This window comes from Anomaloglossus baeobatrachus, chromosome 8 (assembly GCF_048569485.1).
Source record: "Anomaloglossus baeobatrachus isolate aAnoBae1 chromosome 8, aAnoBae1.hap1, whole genome shotgun sequence".
Classification (NCBI taxonomy): Eukaryota; Metazoa; Chordata; class Amphibia; order Anura; family Aromobatidae; genus Anomaloglossus; species Anomaloglossus baeobatrachus.
The window spans coordinates 18,017,436-18,039,272 of NC_134360.1; the positions used below are offsets into that span (position 1 = coordinate 18,017,436).

At 48.5% G+C, this 21,837-nt stretch overlaps 1 protein-coding gene across 4 annotated transcripts in view; it reads right to left on the reverse strand.

Moving 5' to 3' along the window:
• Positions 1–342: 342 nt before the first annotated feature.
• Positions 343–21,837, reverse strand: part of CFAP20DC (CFAP20 domain containing) — a 438,163-nt gene continuing 416,668 nt past the window's right edge. For all 4 annotated transcript variants that reach the window (XM_075321351.1, XM_075321349.1, XM_075321348.1 and 1 more), the window contains one exon: positions 343–2,421. In XM_075321351.1, the coding sequence (XP_075177466.1) occupies positions 2,309–2,421 (113 nt within the window). In that variant the 3' untranslated portion in view covers positions 343–2,308. The remainder of the gene's footprint in view (positions 2,422–21,837) is intronic.

The following is a 21,837-nucleotide window of genomic DNA, read 5'->3' on the forward strand; positions in this document are numbered from 1 at the left end:
TTTTTATATTTTGCCTTGTCGGGGTTTCTTTGTGGACTTTCTGTCCCCACATAAGCAGAGTTCCACAGAAAATTAATTTAGAGACTTTATACATGCAGTATTTTGGAATTTTATTAGGACTATTTAATTTACTTTTTTTTTCAATTTTGGAGTTTATATTGTTTTGCTCCAATTATAATTATTTTTATAATTTAATTGTTTGAAAATATTGTTTCAGTGTCTTGCTAAGTTTTGCTGTGTCTTCTTGCTAAGTAATTAATCCAAATCTTTTTTATACAGTTTGCCCTCCGAAAAAAATCTATAACGTACAAGCAACAACAGGAAACAAATGACAAGATAATAAAAGAAGCAAACAATCTTTATTTCCGACTAGAAATGAGCTCGGACCGTAACGTGCAATTTACAAGAGATCTGGAAAAGCAGGTGACGTGTTACTGTACGTAAAGGGGGAAGTATAACAAGAAACTTTTTTTTAAACAATAACATATGTAAACATCATGCTTTGTATGTCTAGCATGTCCAATGCGTTATATGTGCCTCTCTTAAGGTTCTACAGTCTAAGGGTTACTTTGGACGCTGCAACATCGCTACTGCGATATCGTCGGGGTCAAATCGAAAGTGACGCACATCCGGCGCCGGCAACGACGTCGCAACGTGTAAAGTCTAGATGCGCCGATAAACGATCGCAAAAGCGTCGTAAATCGGTGATCTGTGTAGTGTCTGTCATTTTCATAATGTCGCACCAATAGGAGATACGATGTTGTTCCTCGCTCCTGCGGCACCACACATCGCTGTGTGTGAAGCTGCAGGAGCGAGGAACATCTCCTTACCTGCCTCCACCGGCTATGCGGAAGGAAGGAGGTGGGCGGGATGTTTACGTCCCGCTCATCTCCGCTTCTATTGGCCGCCTGCTGTGTGACGTCACTGTGACGCCGCACGACCTGCCCCCTTAGGAAGGAGGCGGGTCGACGTCCAGAGCGACGTCGCAGGGCAGGTAAGTGCATGTGAAGCTGCCGTAGCGATAATGTTCACTACGGCAGTTATCACAAGATATCGCATGTGCGACGGGGGCGGGTACTATCGAGCTCGGCATCGCTAGCCGATGCTAGCGATGTCGCAGCGTGCAAAGTACCCCTAAGGCCTCGCTCACATGGCTATAGATCCTCTCATGTGAGAGAATCGGCCCGATTATGGTAATGACACTGGGCTCAAATTTTGATCACAGTGTGAGCCGAGTGTCATCTACTGCGATCCGATTCTCTCTCATGCAAAAATTGTATCACAGGTGAGAACAAGATGGAGAACTTCATTTCTCCATCATCTCCATTGTCTGTGTCGGTGTATATCAGACTGCACATACAAGTGCAGCCTGATGATTTCCACGCACCCATAGACTTGTATGAGTGCGTGTCATCATTCGATTATCGGATGCAATCGCTGCATGATGCAACTTTTTTTTCATTCCAAATCGACATTAGAAAAATATCGCCGGTCGGATCTGCTCCATAGAATAACATTGGACCAAGTGCTATACAATAAAATATCGGACAGCACTCGTTTGATGAAATTTGCTAGTGTGAGCGAGCCCTAATAGTTTTATCACCACCTGAATGCAAGATTAGACCGGTGGGCATAAGATATAGAAGGATAAAAAGGATATTGGGGTGAAATGCAGTCTTTCTTTCTAGATCCAAAAAAGAACATGCAAAGTGGATCGATCTTCCATAAAAGCCCAAGTTCCAACGTCATATGGGGCCATATATCCGACAGAGGACAGTAGAGTGACTTGCTACTCTGGTGTTGATGGGTCATGAAGCAAATTCGAGCACCCCTTCCTCATGTTTGAAGGTCAGAACTCCATTATTTACTCAAATGGGCCCAAGGCTTTTTATCATGAAATATATTGAGACATATCAGAAGATAATTAATCTAATGGGCACAGGATTTTGATTCTCGTTGTTGCCATTGATTTTAGGTGTGAAGCATTCCTGGTGTGGGGCCACCAAAACGACAATTTCAATGAAGCGATGCGATTGCCAATTATGAAACGGGATGTATCTTCCCGATGGTCCAAAAAGCAGCCGGAGGACAAAATTTAGTGCACGTTTTTGAGAAGGTACATGCTGAACCTTGGAAAATGTAATTATTTTACGGTTTTATTTCTTATAACTTTCGTTTCCAAATTCAAAGCATTTCCGTAAGAGTGTCCTCACCGATCCCTTGTGCCATGTTTCAATATGTCATCAGCCTTACACTTGCATTTTAAATATATATATATTTCGGCAACAATATGGTCAGAGATCTTCTTCTAAGCTAATTCATAGTATTTTCCAGTGTCTGGGTCAAAATAACAGTTCAGACATGGGTCGTAAAGCAAAGTCAGAATGTCTTCTTCCTCTTCTGCGCCAATCCCATCATCACCTGTAATGAAAGAAATATAAGACAATGTAAGAAATAAAAAAGAAGTAACTGTAACTTTGCAAAAGCTGAGTGACACCCAAAACAGTTATAGAAGGAGGTTTTACCAAAATTTCGTAGAGTCCTGATTGGTCAACTGAGTTGAGATAGTAGGTACGGAATGATTAGATGAGTAGCTAGAAATATTTGCCATCTAAGTCTAGGGTACCTGAGTGACAACCCATATGTAATGACTAATAGCCCGTCCCAGGACGGTGGCTGTAATTGAAAATACATCCACTTAAAGGGGTTGTCCACTGATTCCACATGTTTCCCCCAGGTGAAATAATAAAGGTTATACTCACCTCCCATACCGCTGTCTTTCCAGTGGTGTTGGGCTCGTGGTGTCAGGCCTCACATGAGGTTGTGATATTACGCAAGCCCCACATCCAATCAGCGCCAGCTTCCTTCTCCCCGCTTTCAAACCAGACAAGTTGATCAACAGGAAGTGCTGCACTTACTTCCTGTTTATTGATTGGTCTGAAGGCAGGGAGAAGGAAGCTGGTGCTGATTGGACGCAAGGCTCGTGTGATGTCACAACCCCATATGCACCCCCCAACATAGCAAACTAGGACACCACTGGAAGGGCGCTGGTTTGGGAGGGGAGTATTGTCTTTATTATTTTTAACCTGTGGGAAACATGTGGAATGAGAAGGGGTTTTCCTAATAGTGGTCAGTGAAGCGTAAGCTCCTCTTCGCTACATTGCTGAGAAAAGAACACGTGGAGTAAGTTTGGATGAGACATCTTTCTTCTCTCTCCCCTTTGCTAGGTACCGCCTATGTCACACTGTACAACCCTGATGTTTGCGCTAACTGTAAGTGTAGTCAGAGCCGCTCTCTGCTGTACTAATGAGTGGGTGGCCCAGCAATGTTCTCTCTCAACCTCCAGCTGGTAATTGTGGGCCACAGAGAAATCTTCAGTATACACAATTGGGTGTCAAGTCCCCTTACTTGAGCACACATATATAATTGACCTAGTTTGTCCTGCTATCATCTAACCACATGGTGGCACTATTGTAGTATTAGATGGATGATGTTTTTATTTGGGTTTGTTGCTCTTAAATGCTCTTAAAGGGTTTTCTCAAGTCGTCTCTTGAGCAGCTCAGAGCAATGCAGCCTTCTTACATCCTGGTTTCTGGCAGGGCAGGCTCTCCTCTTAAAGTGACAGTAGCAGAGCTGTAGTATTAGGAGAACTTTAAAGCTGTTGTTAATGTTACCCAAAATAATATGCTGATCTTAATATGGCTGCATTGATTTTCCAGAATAACACCATACGCCTGTCATACTGTATACAGAAGGTTATTTTAGCTCTTAACTTTCTGTACACCATCCGAAAAAGAAGATGAAAATATTCAGACAAACAATGAATGTTCTAAGATATTTTATTTAGATCTCTAATTAGCCCGGTAATGAGTTTTTGTATCTCTTGAGTCAGTTTGGAATTAATAATGCATTTTGTTTTAATTATTTTATTGATATATTCAAATTATAAAATGTTAATAAATGAGATCAGAATGCAAAATAATATTCATGAGAAAACAGAAGCCGAGTATCTCTTACTAGACGACCTCAGAGGCACTCGACTCGCAGACTCGCTGGTTTCCCATTGCTGCTCACGATTCCGGTCATGTCGGTGGAGCGGTGGGAGTCAACAGTAACCTTCCAGGCGGGATGTAGGAACGGATGGGGTTTCCTCTCACTGCTTTAACTACCTGATAAAACTGTTCTCAACCACAAGTAAAAAAAAGTGTAAAACTGGACATGCACATTACAGCGCTATCGACTGAATGATCGAAACGGCTGGCAGCTATCTCCACCGAACCCTATGAGATCGCCACTGCAAAAAGTATCTGGCAAAAGCTGATCTCCCCACCGATCAAAAGTTTTGGGCGATTGAGTTCCTATCGCTCGATTTTTATCTTCGCCGGCATAATCTGTTGGGGGTATTTGGGAAGCCCCCATACACATTAAATAGTGTGCAGATAAAGTACGTCCAAAATTGGTTCATTTGGACAACTCACAGATGTCATATGAAATAGTTGACAAACTTTGAGGACAAGACCCACTTTCAGATGTTGACATTATGCCCTATAAAACTCAAATATTTCAATTTAAAAATAAGAGTTAGTTTAATTCTGAAATGCTAATTAGAGAGCTAACATAACCAGTGTCAGACAATGCGTGCCTCAAAATACTATGCCCTTATTAAAAATATTTGTCACGCTGTGACTAATGGGGTTATGTTAGATGTAAGGGAACCCCCAACAAACGCTGCCACAAACAGGGTACACCGGGGACACAATACAACCGTGGCCACAGGCGCTAGGGAGAGGGGAGCAGGGTCACCACTTGAACACACCTGCGGCAGAGCCCTGTGCTCCCTAACGTCCCTATACGGGTCCTTCCTTCCCTTCACCGATCACCTACCTAGGCCCTCGCTTGTCCTAAACTCACCCTGGCTAGTGAGAAAGCCAGCAAGAGCACTAGTCCCACCGCTACAATAAACAAACACAAGGGAAGGTAGACAGACGAGGGAAATAAACAAAAGGATATCACAAAACTACACGGCTACAGCCAAACACCAAGTATACAGGATCAAAACAGCAGAACTACCACAGCAAAGCTCCGACAGCTCCAAAAGGCTTCCTCTCTCCAACGTGGTCAGAACAGAATGAGTCTTCTTTCTATTTACAACATCAGATGATGGATCAAGTGACTATTTAAAGGAAATGGGAGTGGTCACAAACCAGCTACATGTGAGGTGAATTAACCAGGAGCTGCTAGCAGGGAAAATGACATTAACCCTTGCTGTGCTAACAGTAAGCAAATGCACTTAACTTAGAGGGCCTCACAAGTTAATATGGAGCTCAGATCCCAGAACCGTCACAAATATCACAAGGATGAAAGACATTCGTGACAATATCAGAGTGACCTAGAAACAGTGGCCCAGAAACTTTTTTGAAAAGTTTGCTTTTATTCCAGGTTGTGAGCCCTTTTAGCAGGTGGAGAATTCCTTAAACAGTGCTCAAAACAAATAGTGGCCGCTAAAATGTCTTCCTTAATGATGACTAATTATACGACTCATGAGCCACAGAAGGCTATGAAAAATGATTGAAAATGCTACAGTCTCAATGAAGTTAAAAATAAGTAGTTGTATTAGTAGTTGTAAAAATCCTCTATTTTCCCCCCAAAATTAAAAGCAATGGAAGGGAGTGGAAGAGGCATGGATGGGAGCTCAATAGGCATGGATGGGAGCTCAATAGGCATGGATGGGAGCTCAAGAGGCATATGGATGGGAGCAGAAGAGGCACATGGATAGGAGCGGAAGAGGCACATGGTTGGGAGCGGAAGAGGCATGGATGGGAGTGGAAGAGGACTAGGTGGGAGCGGAAGAGACATGGATAGGAGCGGAAGAGGCATGGATGGCAGTAGAAGCGGCATGGTTTGGAGTGGAAGAGGTATGAAAGGGAGCGGAAGAGGCATGGAAGGGAGCAGAATAGGACTAGATGGGAGCGGAAGAGGCATGGATGAGAGCGGAAGAGGCATGGATGAGAGCGGAAGAGCCATGGATAGGAATGGAAGAGGCATGGATGTGAGTGGAAGAGGCATGGATGTGAGCGGAAGAGGCATGGATGAGAGCGGAAGAGCCATGGATAGGAATGGAAGAGGCATGGATGGAAGTGGAAGAGGCATGGATGGGAGCGGAAGAGGCACGGATGGGAGCGGAAGAGGCACGGATGGTAGTGGAAGTGGCATGGATTGGAGTGGAAGAGGTATGAAAGGGAGCGGAAGAGGCATGGAAGGGAGCAGAAGAGGACTAGATGGGAGCGGAAGAGGCATGGATGAGAGCAGAAGAGGCATGGATGGGAACAGAAGAGGCATGAAAGGGAGCGTATGAGGCATGGATGGGAGCGGAAGAGGAATAGATGGGAGCGGAATCTGCATGGATGGGAGAGGAAGAGGCATGGATGGGAGAGGAAGAGGCATGGATGGGAGAGGAAGAGGCATGGATGGGAGCGGAATCTGCATGGATGGGAGAGGAAGAGGCATGGATGGGAAAGGAAGAGTCATGGATGGGAGCAGAAGAGGCATGGATGGGAGCGGAATCTGCATGGATGGGAGAGGAAGAGGCATGGATGGGAGCGGAAGAAGCATGGATGGGAGCAGAAGAGGCATGGATGGGAGCGGTAGAGGCATGGATGGGAGCAGTAGAGGCATAGATGGGAGCGGAAGACGTAAGGAAGACCTGGTAACGCTATTATTAAAAATTTCCAACATGTATTTTTTTTTATGAGTCTACAGATAACTATAGAAAATTAATTCAGGGCTCTGTTCACAATGCGTCTGAAGTGTATATTTGGCGTATATACTCCAGACACATGTATTTTTTTTATTTATAAGCCAAAATTCACCTGACAGATGCCAAAAGAGGGTACTTATATTAGAACAGGAGGCTATATGGCCATAGAGTGGCATATGGCGGTGCCTTCTCATAGAGTCATATGTTCCAATTTCCTCCCGATGTATATACCTTTTATATAACTGCCGTTCAGTTCTTATTGCCAAACGCAGACCGATTCTCCACCCGCTGCTTCCACATGTGTTGTGATCGCTTGGACATGTGTACTCCGTGTTTATTACAATGATACTTTGAGCTCGTCTTGTCGGTAAAGCGCAATGCCGGGTATTACATCAACCGAGCAAGATGAAATCTCAGAACTAATAAGTGGAACACAGGTGGACACGAGAGCGGAGAACAAGAATTACTTCTCAGGCGATATTTTATTGACAGCAATATTAACTGCCAATAAGATCAGATGCGGGACAACAACATAACTCATGTATGCCAGGGGCAAGGTGATTCTTCACTGGCACGGCTGCCAGCTAGTAGTAGCACATCATTTGTAGGGGGCACAGTAAGGTCGGGTGACGATCCTAGAACTTGATGGTCCTTGATTTTATTGGCAATAACCCTTCAATCTAGAAAGTCATAACTTTCCCAATTACGTGAAAGTCTCGGGACGGGTACAGCTGCGGAATATCACTATAAATGGGAAATTTAGTCGTAAAAACACATCAACAGAGTTCACATCACTTAGAAGCAGGTGAACATAACTATACGTTACCAACTCATTGGGACATTTTATATCGTTATTTAATACAGACTCGAAAGCAAAAATTTTCACACAGTTGACACATTGTTTAGGATGCAACTTGGTGACTTTTTATGCTTTCATTTACAGAATTTTGTGTACATCCCTCTAATAATCCTCATAGGTTGGGTTCCTACCATAGAAGACACTTGCCAAATCTCCCAAAATGTCCATTAAGCTCTGGGGGGAAAAAAGAGAGACCTCACGGACTCCAAAATGAGTTGGTGAATCTCCCCAGCACATGCTGAAGCTTCTCAAAACCTCCCAGAAAGCAATGTTTTCAAATAGTTTCTTATGAGTGAGTCCTGGATGCTCAATCTCATGCTGGAGAGGAAAAGGCATGGAAGAGAGTAGAAGAGGCGTGGGAGGGAGCGGAAGAGGCATGGAAGAGAGCAGAAGAGGCATAGAAGGGAGCAGAAGAGGCATAGAAGGGAGCAGAAGAGGCATAGAAGGGAGCAGAAGAGGCATGGAAGGGAGCAGAAGAGGCATGGAAGGGTGCATAAAAGGCATGGAAGAGAGCAGAAGAGGCATAGAAAGGAGCAGAAGAGGCATGGAAGGGAGCAGAAGAGGCATGGAAGAGAGCAGAAGAGGCATGGAAGAGAGCAGAAGAGGCATAGAAGGGAGCAGAAGACGCATGGAAGGAAGCGGAAAAAGCATGGAAGAGAGCAGAAGAGGCATGGAAGAGAGCAGAAGAGGCATGGAAGGGAGCAGAAGAGGCATGGAAGAGAGCAGAAGAGGCATAGAAGGGAGCAGAAGAAGCATGGAAGGGAGCGGAAGAGGCATGGAAGGGAGCAGAAGAGGCATGGAAGGGAGCAGAAGAGGCATGGAAGTGAGTAAAAGAGGCAAGGGAGGGAGCGGAAGAGGCATGGAAGAGAGCAGAAGAGGCATGGAAGAGAGCAGAAGAGGCATGGAAGAGAGCAGAAGAGGCATAGAAGGGAGCAGAAGAGGCATGGAAGAGAGCAGAAGAGGCATGGAAGAGAGCAGAAGAGGCATGGAAGGGAGCAGAAGAGGCATGGAAGAGAGCAGAAGAGGCATAGAAGGGAGCAGAAGAAGCATGGAAGGGAGCGGAAGAGGCATGGAAGGGAGCAGAAGAGGCATGGAAGGGAGCAGAAGAGGCATGGAAGTGAGTAAAAGAGGCAAGGGAGGGAGCGGAAGAGGCATGGAAGTGAGTAAAAGAGGCGTGGGAGGGAGCGGAAGAGGCATAGAAGGGAGCAGAAGAGGCATAGAAGGGAGCAGAAGAGGCATGGAAGGGTGCGGAAAAGTCATGGAGGAGAGCAGAAGAGGCATAGAAGGGAGCAGAAGAGGCATGGAAGGGAGCAGAAGAGGCATGGAAGGGAGCAGAAGAGGCATGGAAGGGAGCAGAAGAGGCATGGAAGGGAGCAGAAGAGGCATGGAAGAGAGCAGAAGAGGCATCAGGGAGCAGAAGAGGCATGAAAGGGAGCGGAAGAGGCATGGAAGAGAGCGGAAGAGGCATGGAAGAGAGCGGAAGAGGCATAGAAGGGAGCAGAAGACGCATGGAAGGAAGCGTAAAAAGCATGGAAGAGAGCAGAAGAGGCATGGAAGGGAGCAGAAGAGGCATGGAAGGGAGCAGAAGAGGCATAGAAGGGAGCAGAAGAAGCATGGAAGGGAGCGGAAGAAGCATGGAAGGGAGCAGAAGAGGCATGGAAGGGAGCAGAAGAGGCTTGGAAGTGAGTAAAAGAGGCGTGGGAGGGAGCGGAAGAGGCATGGAAGAGAGCAGAAGAGACATAGAAGGGAGCAGAAGAGGCATAGAAGGGAGCAGAAGAGGCATAGAAGGGAGCAGAAGAGGCATGGAAGGGTGCATAAAAGTCATGCAGGAGAGCAGAAGAGGCATAGAAGGGAGAAGAAGACGCATTGAAGGGAGCGGAAAAGGCATGGAAGAGAGCAGAAGAGGCATAGAAGGGAGCAGAAGAGGCATGGAAGGGAGCAGAAGAGGCATGGAAGGGAGCAGAAGAGGCATGGAAGAGAGCAGAAGAGGCATAGAAGGGAACGGAAGAGGCATGGAAGGGAGCAGAAGAGGCATGGAAGGGAGCAGAAGAGGCATGGAACGGAGCAGAAGAGGCATAGAAGGGAGCAGAAGAGGCATGGAAGAGAGCAGAAGAGGCATAGAAGGGAACGGAAGAGGCATGGAAGGGAGCAGAAGAGGCATGGAAGGGAGCAGAAGATCCATGGAACGGAGCAGAAGAGGCATAGAAGGGAGCAGAAGAGTGATAGAAGGGAGCAGAAGAGTGATAGAAGGGAGCAGAAGAAGTATGGAAGAGAGCAGAAGAGGCATAGAAGTGAGTGGAAGAGGTATGGAAGGGAATGGACAAGGCATGGAAGGGAGCAGAAGAGGCATGGAAGAGAGCAGAAGAGGCATCAGGGAGCAGAAGAGGCATAGAAGGGAGCAGAAGAAGCACAGAAGGGAGCAGAAGAGGCATGGAAGGGAGCAGAAGAGGCATGGAAGGGAGCCGAAAAGGCATGGAAGAGAGCAGAAGCGGGATAGAAGGGAGCAGAAGCATGCAAGGGAGTAATAGAGGCATGGAAGAGAGCAGAAGAGGCATAGAAGGGAGCATAAGAGGCATGGAAGAGAGCAGAAGAGGCATAGAAGGGAACGGAAGAGGCATGGAAGGGAGCAGAAGAGGCATGGAAGGGAGCAGAAGAGGCATGGAACGGAGCAGAAGAGGCATAGAAGGGAGCAGAAGAGGCATGGAAGAGAGCAGAAGAGGCATAGAAGGGAACGGAAGAGGCATGGAAGGGAGCAGAAGAGGCATGGAAGGGAGCAGAAGATGCATGGAACGGAGCAGAAGAGGCATAGAAGGGAGCAGAAGAGTGATAGAAGGGAGCAGAAGAGTGATAGAAGGGAGCAGAAGAAGTATGGAAGAGAGCAGAACAGGCATAGAAGTGAGTGGAAGAGGTATGGAAGGGAATGGACAAGGCATGGAAGGGAGCAGAAGAGGCATGGAAGAGAGCAGAAGAGGCATCAGGGAGCAGAAGAGGCATAGAAGGGAGCAGAAGAAGCACAGAAGGGAGCAGAAGAGGCATGGAAGGGAGCAGAAGAGGCATGGAAGGGAGCCGAAAAGGCATGGAAGAGAGCAGAAGCGGGATAGAAGGGAGCAGAAGCATGCAAGGGAGTAATAGAGGCATGGAAGAGAGCAGAAGAGGCATAGAAGGGAGCAGAAGAGGCATGGAAGAGAGCAGAAGAGGCATAGAAGGGAACGGAAGAGGCATGGAAGGGAGCAGAAGAGGCATGGAAGGGAGCAGAAGAGGCATGGAACGGAGCAGAAGAAGCATAGAAGGGAGCAGAAGAGGCATGGAAGAGAGCAGAAGAGGCATAGAAGGGAACGGAAGAGGCATGGAAGGGAGCAGAAGAGGCATGGAAGGGAGCAGAAGATGCATGGAACGGAGCAGAAGAGGCATAGAAGGGAGCAGAAGAGTGATAGAAGGGAGCAGAAGAGTGATAGAAGGGAGCAGAAGAAGTATGGAAGAGAGCAGAACAGGCATAGAAGTGAGTGGAAGAGGTATGGAAGGGAATGGACAAGGCATGGAAGGGAGTGTAAGAGGTTTTGTGGTGTGAAATCAGAAAACTTCCCTTAAAAATATTTATGAAAATTGGCAAAAATATCTTAGAGGCAGACAGCGTGTTTATTCTGGGGAGGCTTGGCACTAAACCTTTCCTCCTATTAAAGAGTGGGACGATTATCTTTTAGCCCCCACTAGAAGGACCCCACTATATAGACAGTTTTACATGTACCAATACGTTCAATAGTGGCAGAGCTCCACCACTTACATAGTCCAACAGCTCTTGCCTCCATATATAGTTTATCTAAAGAACCCCCAACAGACTAATGTGTATGGGGACTTCGCCCCAACAGAGGATATTGGAGGAGATAAGGATCCGGCATGTCCAATTTCGGACTGTTGATCTTTTTGTTCTCGGTAAGACAATTAGCCAATGGAGTCCGATAGCGGCTCTCCATAGATACACACATGAGTATGAAGGAGTCGGGGGAGATGACTGCTGGCTGAATGATCCAGTGAAAGCTTTTCATTGTGTATGGGGTCCCTTCAGAACAATACCCCTCGGAGCTTGTCATGGCCCACACTAAGTTTTGCTCTTAGGCCCTATGATTCCTGCCTTTGCCTCTAGACTCCATGGTTGAGCACAACTCGGAGACTCAGCTTTGAAGGTTATTTCCAGGGTGTAAGGTTCTTTAATAACTTATTAATAATCTCCGACGATGGCGCCATATCATAATGTAAATCAATAAGTGTTTAGCTTTCATTGAGGAGCTACTTATACAGGAGGTTTGCTTAAAATGTGGCGTGGCGGAGATCTAGCTACTTTGAATTAACCTTTTAAAAATGTCACCGCTACATTTACTTGTATTATATATAAGGGTCTACGTGGCCTTTTAAATCTGGTGAAGAGTGAAGATTGCTGTAATATTGACTGTTAAATCATTGCTTGCTATTACCTTATGTGTACGCTACAGAAGCCGCTCCGGCAATGGGAAATAACTGAATAACATCGCAGTGGATGGCATTTAAAGGTCGATAAATCATAATAACTCAGTGGAATACCTTTTGTTTCCGCAATTGGGCATTCCGACACACATTAAACATGAAGGAAGGTGAACGTATGGGGCTTTTATCATTCAACCCAGTTCATTGTTTATCACATAAATGGCTGTAAACGCAACTGATATGTAAATGGTGCCCATGAACGGGAGTCGTAATCGGAAATATATTCACTCTACGAGGAGGAGATGACTCAGACCCGAAGCGGCGATAAAGAGGAAGACTTGTTTTTAAGGATGCAAAGCGGGATGTTCTAGGTCGTGCTTAGTTTATTAAGGACGTCAAGACGTTATCACCTATCCCGATACTGAAAATGGAGTTCTGCACAGCCTCATGTGAAAGGAGCCGTGGCCGGACACGTGCACCTCCGGTCCATTCATTCTCTATGGCAGGGGTTGGGAACCTTTTTGGCTGAGAGAGCCATGAACGCTACATATTTTAAACTGTAATTCTGTAAGAGCCATACTCACCAGGGAGGAGTGGCGGTGGTGGAGCAGCTCAGAAGGTCCCAGGAAGGCAGGGTGGGCGATGCTGTGGGCACGGAGGAGGGGGTGTCGCGGCTCAAGAGGGTCAGTGTTTGGAGGGTTGGCGATACAACTGTGGGCTCGTGGGGTGTCAAGGCGGCGGGCGCCATTGATCTGCCAGTGTGCTACTTTGAATTTCCAACAGTTGACGAGATTGACGTCAAGAAAATTACTGTGGTGCGTGCGCAGATCTAAGCGATGGACTTCAATAAAATGGCCGCGAAGTCCTATTTGCCCACTCGCCGCCTCCGCGGCCATTTTCTGGACGTCGATCTCATCAACTATATGAGATTCAAAGCAGTCTTCTGGCTACTGTGGGCTCGCCGCAGTGACACCCCACGAGCCCACAGTATCGCCGACCCTGCGCCACCACTGCCACCCCAGTAAGCCATATGCAATTTGTAAGACGCACCCCCATTTTTCCACCAGTTTTGGGTGAAAAAAAGTGCGTTTTACACACTGGAAAATATGGTATTTTTTTTTTTAAAGATTTGTCTATGATCCAGATGCAGCCATCAACAGAGCCACATCTGGCTCGCATCGCGAGCCATAGGTTCCCGACCTCTGCTCTATGGGGTTGTTGGAGATAGCTCGAATTTTCCCAGCAGTCCCTTAGAGAATAAATGGAGTGGTGGTACATGAATATGATCCATTTTTTCCCCAACTACTGGCTAAACACATCACCTGTTTACATCTGCTGTCAATAATGAAAATTAGGCAATTAGGAAATTTAGGCAAATTATCATGCCCATGAACAAACGGTTTGCTCATTCATCGGATGATTGCCGGCTTGTTTATACCTGTCGATGATTGAGAGTGAGTGTTCCTAAGAAAGTTCATTCACTGATTAACTCATCTAAATTGATGAATGGCTTGTGGCGCCACCTAGTCAGACGATCAAGTTATCAAGTTCACGGCAAGTAAACTGTGTTTTACAAAAACTACTCCGGCTTCCATCTGGGGTGCAACCCCTAATATCCACCAGAAAATAGTACTCACTCTTTATTTCACTGTTTGGGATAGAATTGAGAGTGGATATTTCGGCTACACCAGCTATGTAGGTTCCACATAGGTGCCGCCGCCAAGTGATACCCCCCAAGCATTGCCAACTTGTATTTTTTATTTTTTACTGGATATCTTGTTAAAAAAAAATCACGGACAGACAATATTTTTGAAGGACACATTGGAAAACCATAATAAATCAATATGATTATAAGTGATCCATGTCTACAAATGATGATTCTGATATGATGACATCAGGTTTATTCACTGTAAACTGTAAAATGTTGATAATCACAGTCATAATCTATATACATAATTGCCTTATTCTGTTTGTCTTGCTACAAAATGACGTCATTACAGTGACAACCGTCGCCACACCGCGTGCGCTAAAGAGTCTGCGACCAATGGCTCAGCTAACTGAACAGCCCAAACTACGGGCCGACAGGACGACGCCCGACACTTTTCCCCGCACCCACACGAAGCCCCGACTCCCCAGTGAGTGCTGCACCCCTGGGAGCCCACACCGGCAACCCAGCCGACACATACCCACCGCTCGCCTCCGCCCCCGCACACATTACCCCACTCGGCTCCCCCCTCCCCGCACTCCGCATGTATACACTGAACACACACACACAAATAGTCACCTGTCCCCAGCCATGCAGTCCCCAGCACTGACGTCCTCAGCGCCATGGCCCTGCATGGCTCCACCACCCCGCACCGCACTCCGCCCCCCGCACATATTACCCCGCTCGGCTCCGCCCCCTGCACTCCACCCTCCGCATGTATACACTGAACACACACACACACGAATAGTCACCTGTCCCCAGCCATGCAGTTCCCAGCACTGACATCCTCAGCGCCATGGCCCCGCTCGGCTACACCCCCCCCCACACTCCACCCCCCCGCACACATTACCCCGCTCGGCTCCGCCCCCCCACCCTCCACATGTATACATTGAACACATATACACACACACGAGTAGTCACCTGTCCCCAGCCATGCAGTCCCCAGCTCTGACGTCCTCAGCGCCATGGCCCCGCTCGGCTCCACCCCTCCCGCACTCCGCCCCCCACACACATTACCTCGCAGGATGGGGGCACATATCAGGATGGTGGCTGCACCACGATGGGGGCACATACCAGAATTGGGCCACATCACAGCATCAGCCCATGACAAAACCAATAAACAATTATAAGAATACTAAATTAAACCTAACCCATCCGGTCCATTCATTACCTTATTATTCACTCTGCTAACCTACATACACATTCTAGACTACCCCATACGTTAGAATCGGGCCACCTTCTAGGAATCTATATAATTGTCTTCAGCTTCATAAAAGTAACAGACATTGTGAGGAGCTGGCTGCGGACTAAAGACTATTGAAGCAAGGGACGTAGAGCTCTAAGGGATGCAGACTTTTTCCAACATGGAGCACTGGTTACGTCAATCTCATTGTTGTGTTTTATTAGATGTTTTCTTGATCGTCAGTTTAGGGTGCACAATAAAATATTAAGGGATTGGGAGGGACGTTGTGGGAGACACAGTTCACATGTACACCTACCATGCTTATCCAGACCCTGGAGCCATGAGGCAGAGACTTGCCCACTAGACATTATGTGCACAGAAGGCCAGGCATGATATTGGTAATTAGAGTAAAGCAATCATTCCATTACTCTTGTTAGTGTCTCAGGGGCCTCAATTAAGCCATTGTTCTCCCAGCCACTAGTCCCATTATGTGGCTGGGAATTGTAGACCCAGTAGAGCCGTCACCACAGGGGTCTGACATGCAGTCCCAGATGAGGGGCTCGGCCTCAGGTAAATACCTCCACTAATGCACTGGGGGGGAGTGTTTTCTTGAGGTGCTCATCACTAGTTACGAGTACAGAGCACCCGAGCATGGTAGTGCTCGCTCATCACTAGTTACGAGTACTGAGCACCTGAGCATGGTAGTACTCGCTCATCACTAGTTACGAGTACTGAGCACCTGAGCATGGTAGTGCTCGCTCATCACTAGTTACGAGTACTGAGCACCTGAGCATGGTAGTACTCGCTCATCACTAGTTATGAGTACTGAGCATCCGAGCATGGTAGTGCCCGCTCATCACTAGTTACGAGTACTTTAGCACCCGAGCATGGTAGTGCCCGCTCATCACTAGTTATGAGTACTGAGCACCTGAGCATGGTAGTGCCCGCTCATCACTAGTTACCAGTACTGAGCATGGTAGTGCCCGCTCATCACTAGTTATGAGTACTGAGCACCCGAGCATGGTAGTGCCCGCTCATCACTAGTTACGAGTACTGAGCACCTGAGCATGGTAGTGCTCGGTCATCACTAGTTACGAGTACTGAGCACCTGAGCATGGTAGTGCTCACTCATCATTAGTTACGAGCAGGGCCGGATTATAGGCGGGGCAGGCGGGGCTGGAGCCCAGGGGCCCCCACCAAAAGAGCTTCTAAGGGGGCCCCCACCATACTTGGCACTAGGCACCTGTCAGCATTTTTTTTTTTTCACACCCTCTCCCCCTCCGTAAAGACAGTCTAATAAATCAGCTGTGTTTTCGGGGGGGGGGGGGGGGGCACCGCTATTTATTTGCATCTGCGTCGTTAAGACGCAAAAACAAACTGCGGGCACAGGACGCTGATTGACCTCGGAAGTACCAGCGGCCGCTTGAACTTCCGGGGTCAGAGGTGTGCTAATGCTCCCTGCTATGTGCTGCGGCCGTACCTAGAAGCAGGGGCACGGTGTGGTGGGCTGCTGTCTGCTGTCCCCGCTGCGCTCCTTACAATGCCAGGCACACTAGCAGGAGCAGGAGGCAGCGCGCTGTGTGCCGGCTCTGCTGTGTGCCGGCTCTGCTGTGTGCCGGCTCTGCTGCCGGCATGTACACTGCAGAGGAGCGCAGCAGAGCCAATGACCGCAGCTTCCTGTTTCCGTTCCTATTCAAATGTATTTGCGTCTTTCAGACGTAAATACATTTGAACAGCGCACCGGGACTGGGCCCCGCCCCCGACGTGCAGCAACGTGATGAGATCAGCACCTTGCTGACGTCATCACAGTGCTGCCGGCGCCACACTGGGGACATGAGGAAGCGAGCGCTCCATGGAGGAGCTGAAGAGACAGGTGTAATTAATGGGGATGAGTGAGGAGGGGCAGAGGACACAACGGTGAACATTTGTGAAGTAACACAGCTCTGTGACAGGCAGAGGAGGATTACTGTATTCCGAGGGAGGGGGGGAGGCAGGAGTGTGTAGGGATGGAGCAGTGTAATTTGTGTGTGTAGGGGGTGATGAGGGTTGTATTGTGTGTGGGGGGAGGGGTAATGGAGGGTGCATTGTATTGTGTGTGGAGGGAGGGGTAATGGAGGGTGCATTGTATTGTGTGTGGAGGGAGGGGTAATGGGGGGTGCATTGTATTGTGTGTGGGGGGAGGGGTAATGGGGGGTGCATTGTATTGTGTGTGGGGGGAGGGGTAATGGAGGGTGCATTGTATTGTGTGTGGAGGGAGGGGTAATGGAGGGTGCACTGTATTGTGTGTGGGGGGAGGGGTAATGGAGGGTGTATTGTGTGTGGGGGGAGAGGTCATGAGGGGTGCATTGTATTGTGTGTGTGTGTGTGTGTGGGGGGAGGGGTAATGGGTGCATTGTATTGTGTGTGTGGGGAGAGGGGTAATGGGTGCATTGTATTGTGTGTGTGGGGAGAGGGGTAATGGGGGGTGCATTGTATTGTGTGTGGGGAGAGGGGTAATGGGGGGTGCATTGTATTGTGTGTGGGGAGAGGGGTAATGGGGGGTGCATTGTATTGTGTGTGGGGAGAGGGGTAATGGGGGGTGCATTGTATTGTGTGTGGGGAGAGGGGTAATGGGGGGTGCATTGTATTGTGTGTGGGGAGAGGGGTAATGTGTGTGTGGGGGGAGGGGTAATGGGGGTGCATTGTATTGTGTGTGGGGGGGAGGGGTAATGGGGGTGCATTGTATTGTGTGTGTGTGGGGAGGGGTAATGGGGGGTGCATTGTATTGTGTGTGTGGGGAGGGGTAATGGGGGGTGCATTGTATTGTGTGTGTGGGGAGGGGTAATGGGGGGTGCATTGTATTGTGTGTGTGTGGGGAGGGGTAATGGGGGGTGCATTGTATTGTGTGTGTGTGGGGAGGGGTAATGGGGGGTGCATTGTATTGTGTGTGTGGGGAGGGGTAATGGGGGGTGCATTGTATTGTGTGTGTGGGGAGGGGTAATGGGGGGTGCATTGTATTGTGTGTGTGTGGGGAGGGGTAATGGGGGGTGCATTGTATTGTGTGTGTGGGGAGGGGTAATGGGGGGTGCATTGTATTGTGTGTGTGGGGAGGGGTAATGGGGGGTGCATTGTATTGTGTGTGTGTGGGGAGGGGTAATGGGGGGTGCATTGTATTGTGTGTGTGTGGGGAGGGGTAATGGGGGGTGCATTGTATTGTGTGTGTGGGGAGGGGTAATGGGGGGTGCATTGTATTGTGTGTGTGGGGAGGGGTAATGGGGGGTGCATTGTATTGTGTGTGTGTGGGGAGGGGTAATGGGGGGTGCATTGTATTGTGTGTGTGTGGGGAGGGGTAATGGGGGGTGCATTGTATTGTGTGTGTGTGGGGAGGGGTAATGGGGGGTGCATTGTATTGTGTGTGTGTGGGGAGGGGTAATGGGGGGTGCATTGTATTGTGTGTGTGTGGGGAGGGGTAATGGGGGGTGCATTGTATTGTGTGTGGGGAGGGGTAATGGGGGGTTCATTGTATTGTGTGTGGGGAGGGGTAATGGGGGGTGCATTGTATTGTGTGTGGGGAGGGGTAATGGGGGGTGCATTGTATTGTGTGTGTGTGTGTGTGTGTGTAGGGGTAATGGGGGTGCATTGTATTGTGTGTGTGTGTGTGTGTAGGGGTAATGGGGGTGCATTGTATTGTGTGTGTGTGTGTGGGGAGGGGTAATGGGGGGTGCATTGTATTGTGTGTGGGGAGGGGTAATGGGGGGTGCATTGTATTGTGTGTGTAGGGGTAATGGGGGGTACATTGTATTGTGTGTGTGTGTGTGTGTGTGGGGGGGGGTAATGGGGGGTGCATTGTATTGTGTGTGTGTGTAGGGGTAATGGGGGGTGCATTGTATTGTGTGTGAGGAGAGGGGTAATGGGGGGTGCATTGTATGTGTGTGTGTGTAGGGGTAATGGGGGGTGCATTGTATTGTGTGTGCGTGTGTGTGTAGGGGTAATGGGGGGTGCATTGTATTGTGTGTGGGGAGAGGGGTAATGGGGGGTGCATTGTATTGTGTGTGGGGAGGGGTAATGGGGGGTGCATTGTATTGTGTGTGGGGAGGGGTAATGGGGGGTGCATTGTATTGTGTGTGGGGAGGGGTAATGGGGGGTGCATTGTATTGTGTGTGTAGGGGTAATGGGGGGTGTATTGTATTGTGTGTGTGTGTGTGTGTGTGTGTAGGGGTAATGGGGGGTGCATTGTATTTGTGTGTGTGTGTGTGTGTGTGTGTGTGTGTAGGGGTAATGGGGGGTGCATTGTATTGTGTGTGCGTGTGTGTGTAGGGGTAATGGGGGGTGCATTGTATTGTGTGTGGGGAGAGGGGTAATGGGGGGTGCATTGTATTGTGTGTGGGGAGAGGGGTAATGGGGGGTGCATTGTATTGTGTGTGGGGGGAGGGGTAATGGGGGTGCATTGTATTGTGTGTGTGTGTGTGTGTAGGGGGAGGGGTAATGGGGGGGTGCATTGTATTGTGTGTGTGTGTGTGTGTAGGGGGAGGGGTAATGGGGGGTGCATTGTATTGTGTGTGGGGAGGGGTAATGGGGGGTGCATTGTATTGTGTGTGGGGAGGGGTAATGGGGGGTGCATTGTATTGTGTGTGTAGGGGTAATGGGGGGTGCATTGTATTGTGTGTGTGTGTGTGTGTGTGTGTGTGTGTAGGGGTAATGGGGGGTGCATTGTATTTGTGTGTGTGTGTAGGGGTAATGGGGGGTGCATTGTATTGTGTGTGCGTGTGTGTGTAGGGGTAATGGGGGGTGCATTGTATTGTGTGTGTGTGTAGGGGTAATGGGGGGTGCATTGTATTGTGTGTGTGTGTGTGTAGGGGTAATGGGGGGGTGCATTGTATTGTGTGTGTGTGTAGGGGTAATGGGGGGTGCATTGTATTGTGTGTGTGTGTGTGTAGGGGTAATGGGGGGTGCATTGTATTGTGTGTGTGGGGAGGGGTAATGGGGGGTGCATTGTATTGTGTGTGTGTGTGTGTGTGTGTGTGGGTAATGGGGGGTGCATTGTATTGTGTGTGTGTGTAGGGGTAATGGGGGGTGCATTGTATTGTGTGTGCGTGTGTGTGTAGGGGTAATGGGGGGTGCATTGTATTGTGTGTGTGCGTGTGTGTGTAGGGGTAATGGGGGGTGCATTGTATTGTGTGTGTGTGTAGGGGGTGATGGGGGGTGCATTGTAGTGTGTGTGTGTGTGTGTGTGTGTCAGAGATGTGTGTGTAAGAAGCAGTACTGTGTGTGTATATATGAATTAGAGCAGTCTGTGCGCCCCCCCCCAGAACTATATGGGTTCCCCAGAGCGCTATGTCACCCATCGCAGTGATGAGTACACCACCAGAGCTGTTTGCCACTCCAGTAACGTCTATGCCCCCTGCCCCTCCTGTAATGTATATATTGTAGCCCCCAGCCCCTCTTGTGATGTATATACAGCAGTGCTATCAGTGTGCAGTCATGTGTGTTAGTGACAGCCATCGTGAAACAGCCACATGTCCTGAAGGAGCTGGACGGAAACAAGCAGGAGAGGTGAGTGAGGCTGCTGGCGACTTTCCCATATTAATACCTGTAAGGGCTCATGCGCACGTAACTGCTGAATATTCTGCAGCGATTTGACAGCACATGTGCGCGTCAAATCGCTGCAGAAACACTGCATAATGGATTCAGTTTTTCTGTACAAAAAAAGCCGATTTCCTGCGCTCTGGCTGCTGCCCCCACCATAGACAGAGCGGGAGCTGCATCCATAGCGCACGGAATAATTGACATGCTCATTTTATGAACGCACGGATTTGGGTCAACATTTTAGCACCCAAATCACTGCGTTCATAAAAGCAATGGGTGCACGTATCATGCACAATCTACATAGCTTGTATAGGGGACACAGGACGCATGCATTTACACTGCAGTGCTATACGCAGCGTAAATGCATGTAATTACGCAACGTGCGCACGAGCCCTAATGCGTCTGTGTCTGCATGTATGTCAGTGTATATGATTGTCCATATATTTGTCTGTTTATATGTATTTTTCTGAATTTGTCTTCAAATATGTATATACGCATGCCTGTATGTGTGTGTGCGTGTCTGTGTGTGGATGGGGCCCACTGAGACTCACCCGGAGGCCACAAAACCCTGGAGCTGGCCCTGGCTGCCTTAACATTGGGATCAATAAAAAATATGTGACAAAAGTGGGCTTTACACGCTACAATATATCTTACGATGTGTCGGCGGGGTCACGTCGTAAGTGACGCACATCCGGCATCGTTAGTGATATTGTAGTGTGTGACCGCTACGTGCGACCCTGATTGTGCGTTAAAACGTTGATTGCATACACGTCGTTCATTTTCTAAAAATTGAACGTCTTTGTTCATCGTTCTTAAGGCAGCACACATCGCTCCATGTGACACCCCGGGAATGATGAACACAGCTTACCTGCGTCCCGCCGGCAATGCGGAAGGAAGGAGGTGGGCGGGATGTTTACGTCCCGCTCATCTCCGCCCCTCCGCTTCTATTGGCCGGCCGCTGTGTGACGTCCCTTTCACTTCAGGAAGTGGATGTTCGCCGCCCACAGCGAGGTCATTTGGAAGGTAAGTACGTGTGACGGGGGTTAATCGTTTGTGCGACACGGGCAACAAATTGCCTGTTCCGCACATACGATGGGGGCGTGTGCGATCGCATACGAGATCGAAATGTGTAAAGCAGCCTTAACTCTACTTTCTGTGTGTAAGTGGACAGCTGTGATTTATCCTGGACTGTGTCTGTATTGTAGTGCTGTAAATCTGAATGTGGCAGAACAGGATAAGATAAATGTTCATTGGATTTATATCTAAATGCTACGGTTCGTGCTCTACTGTTATGGCTAAAAATGTTAACG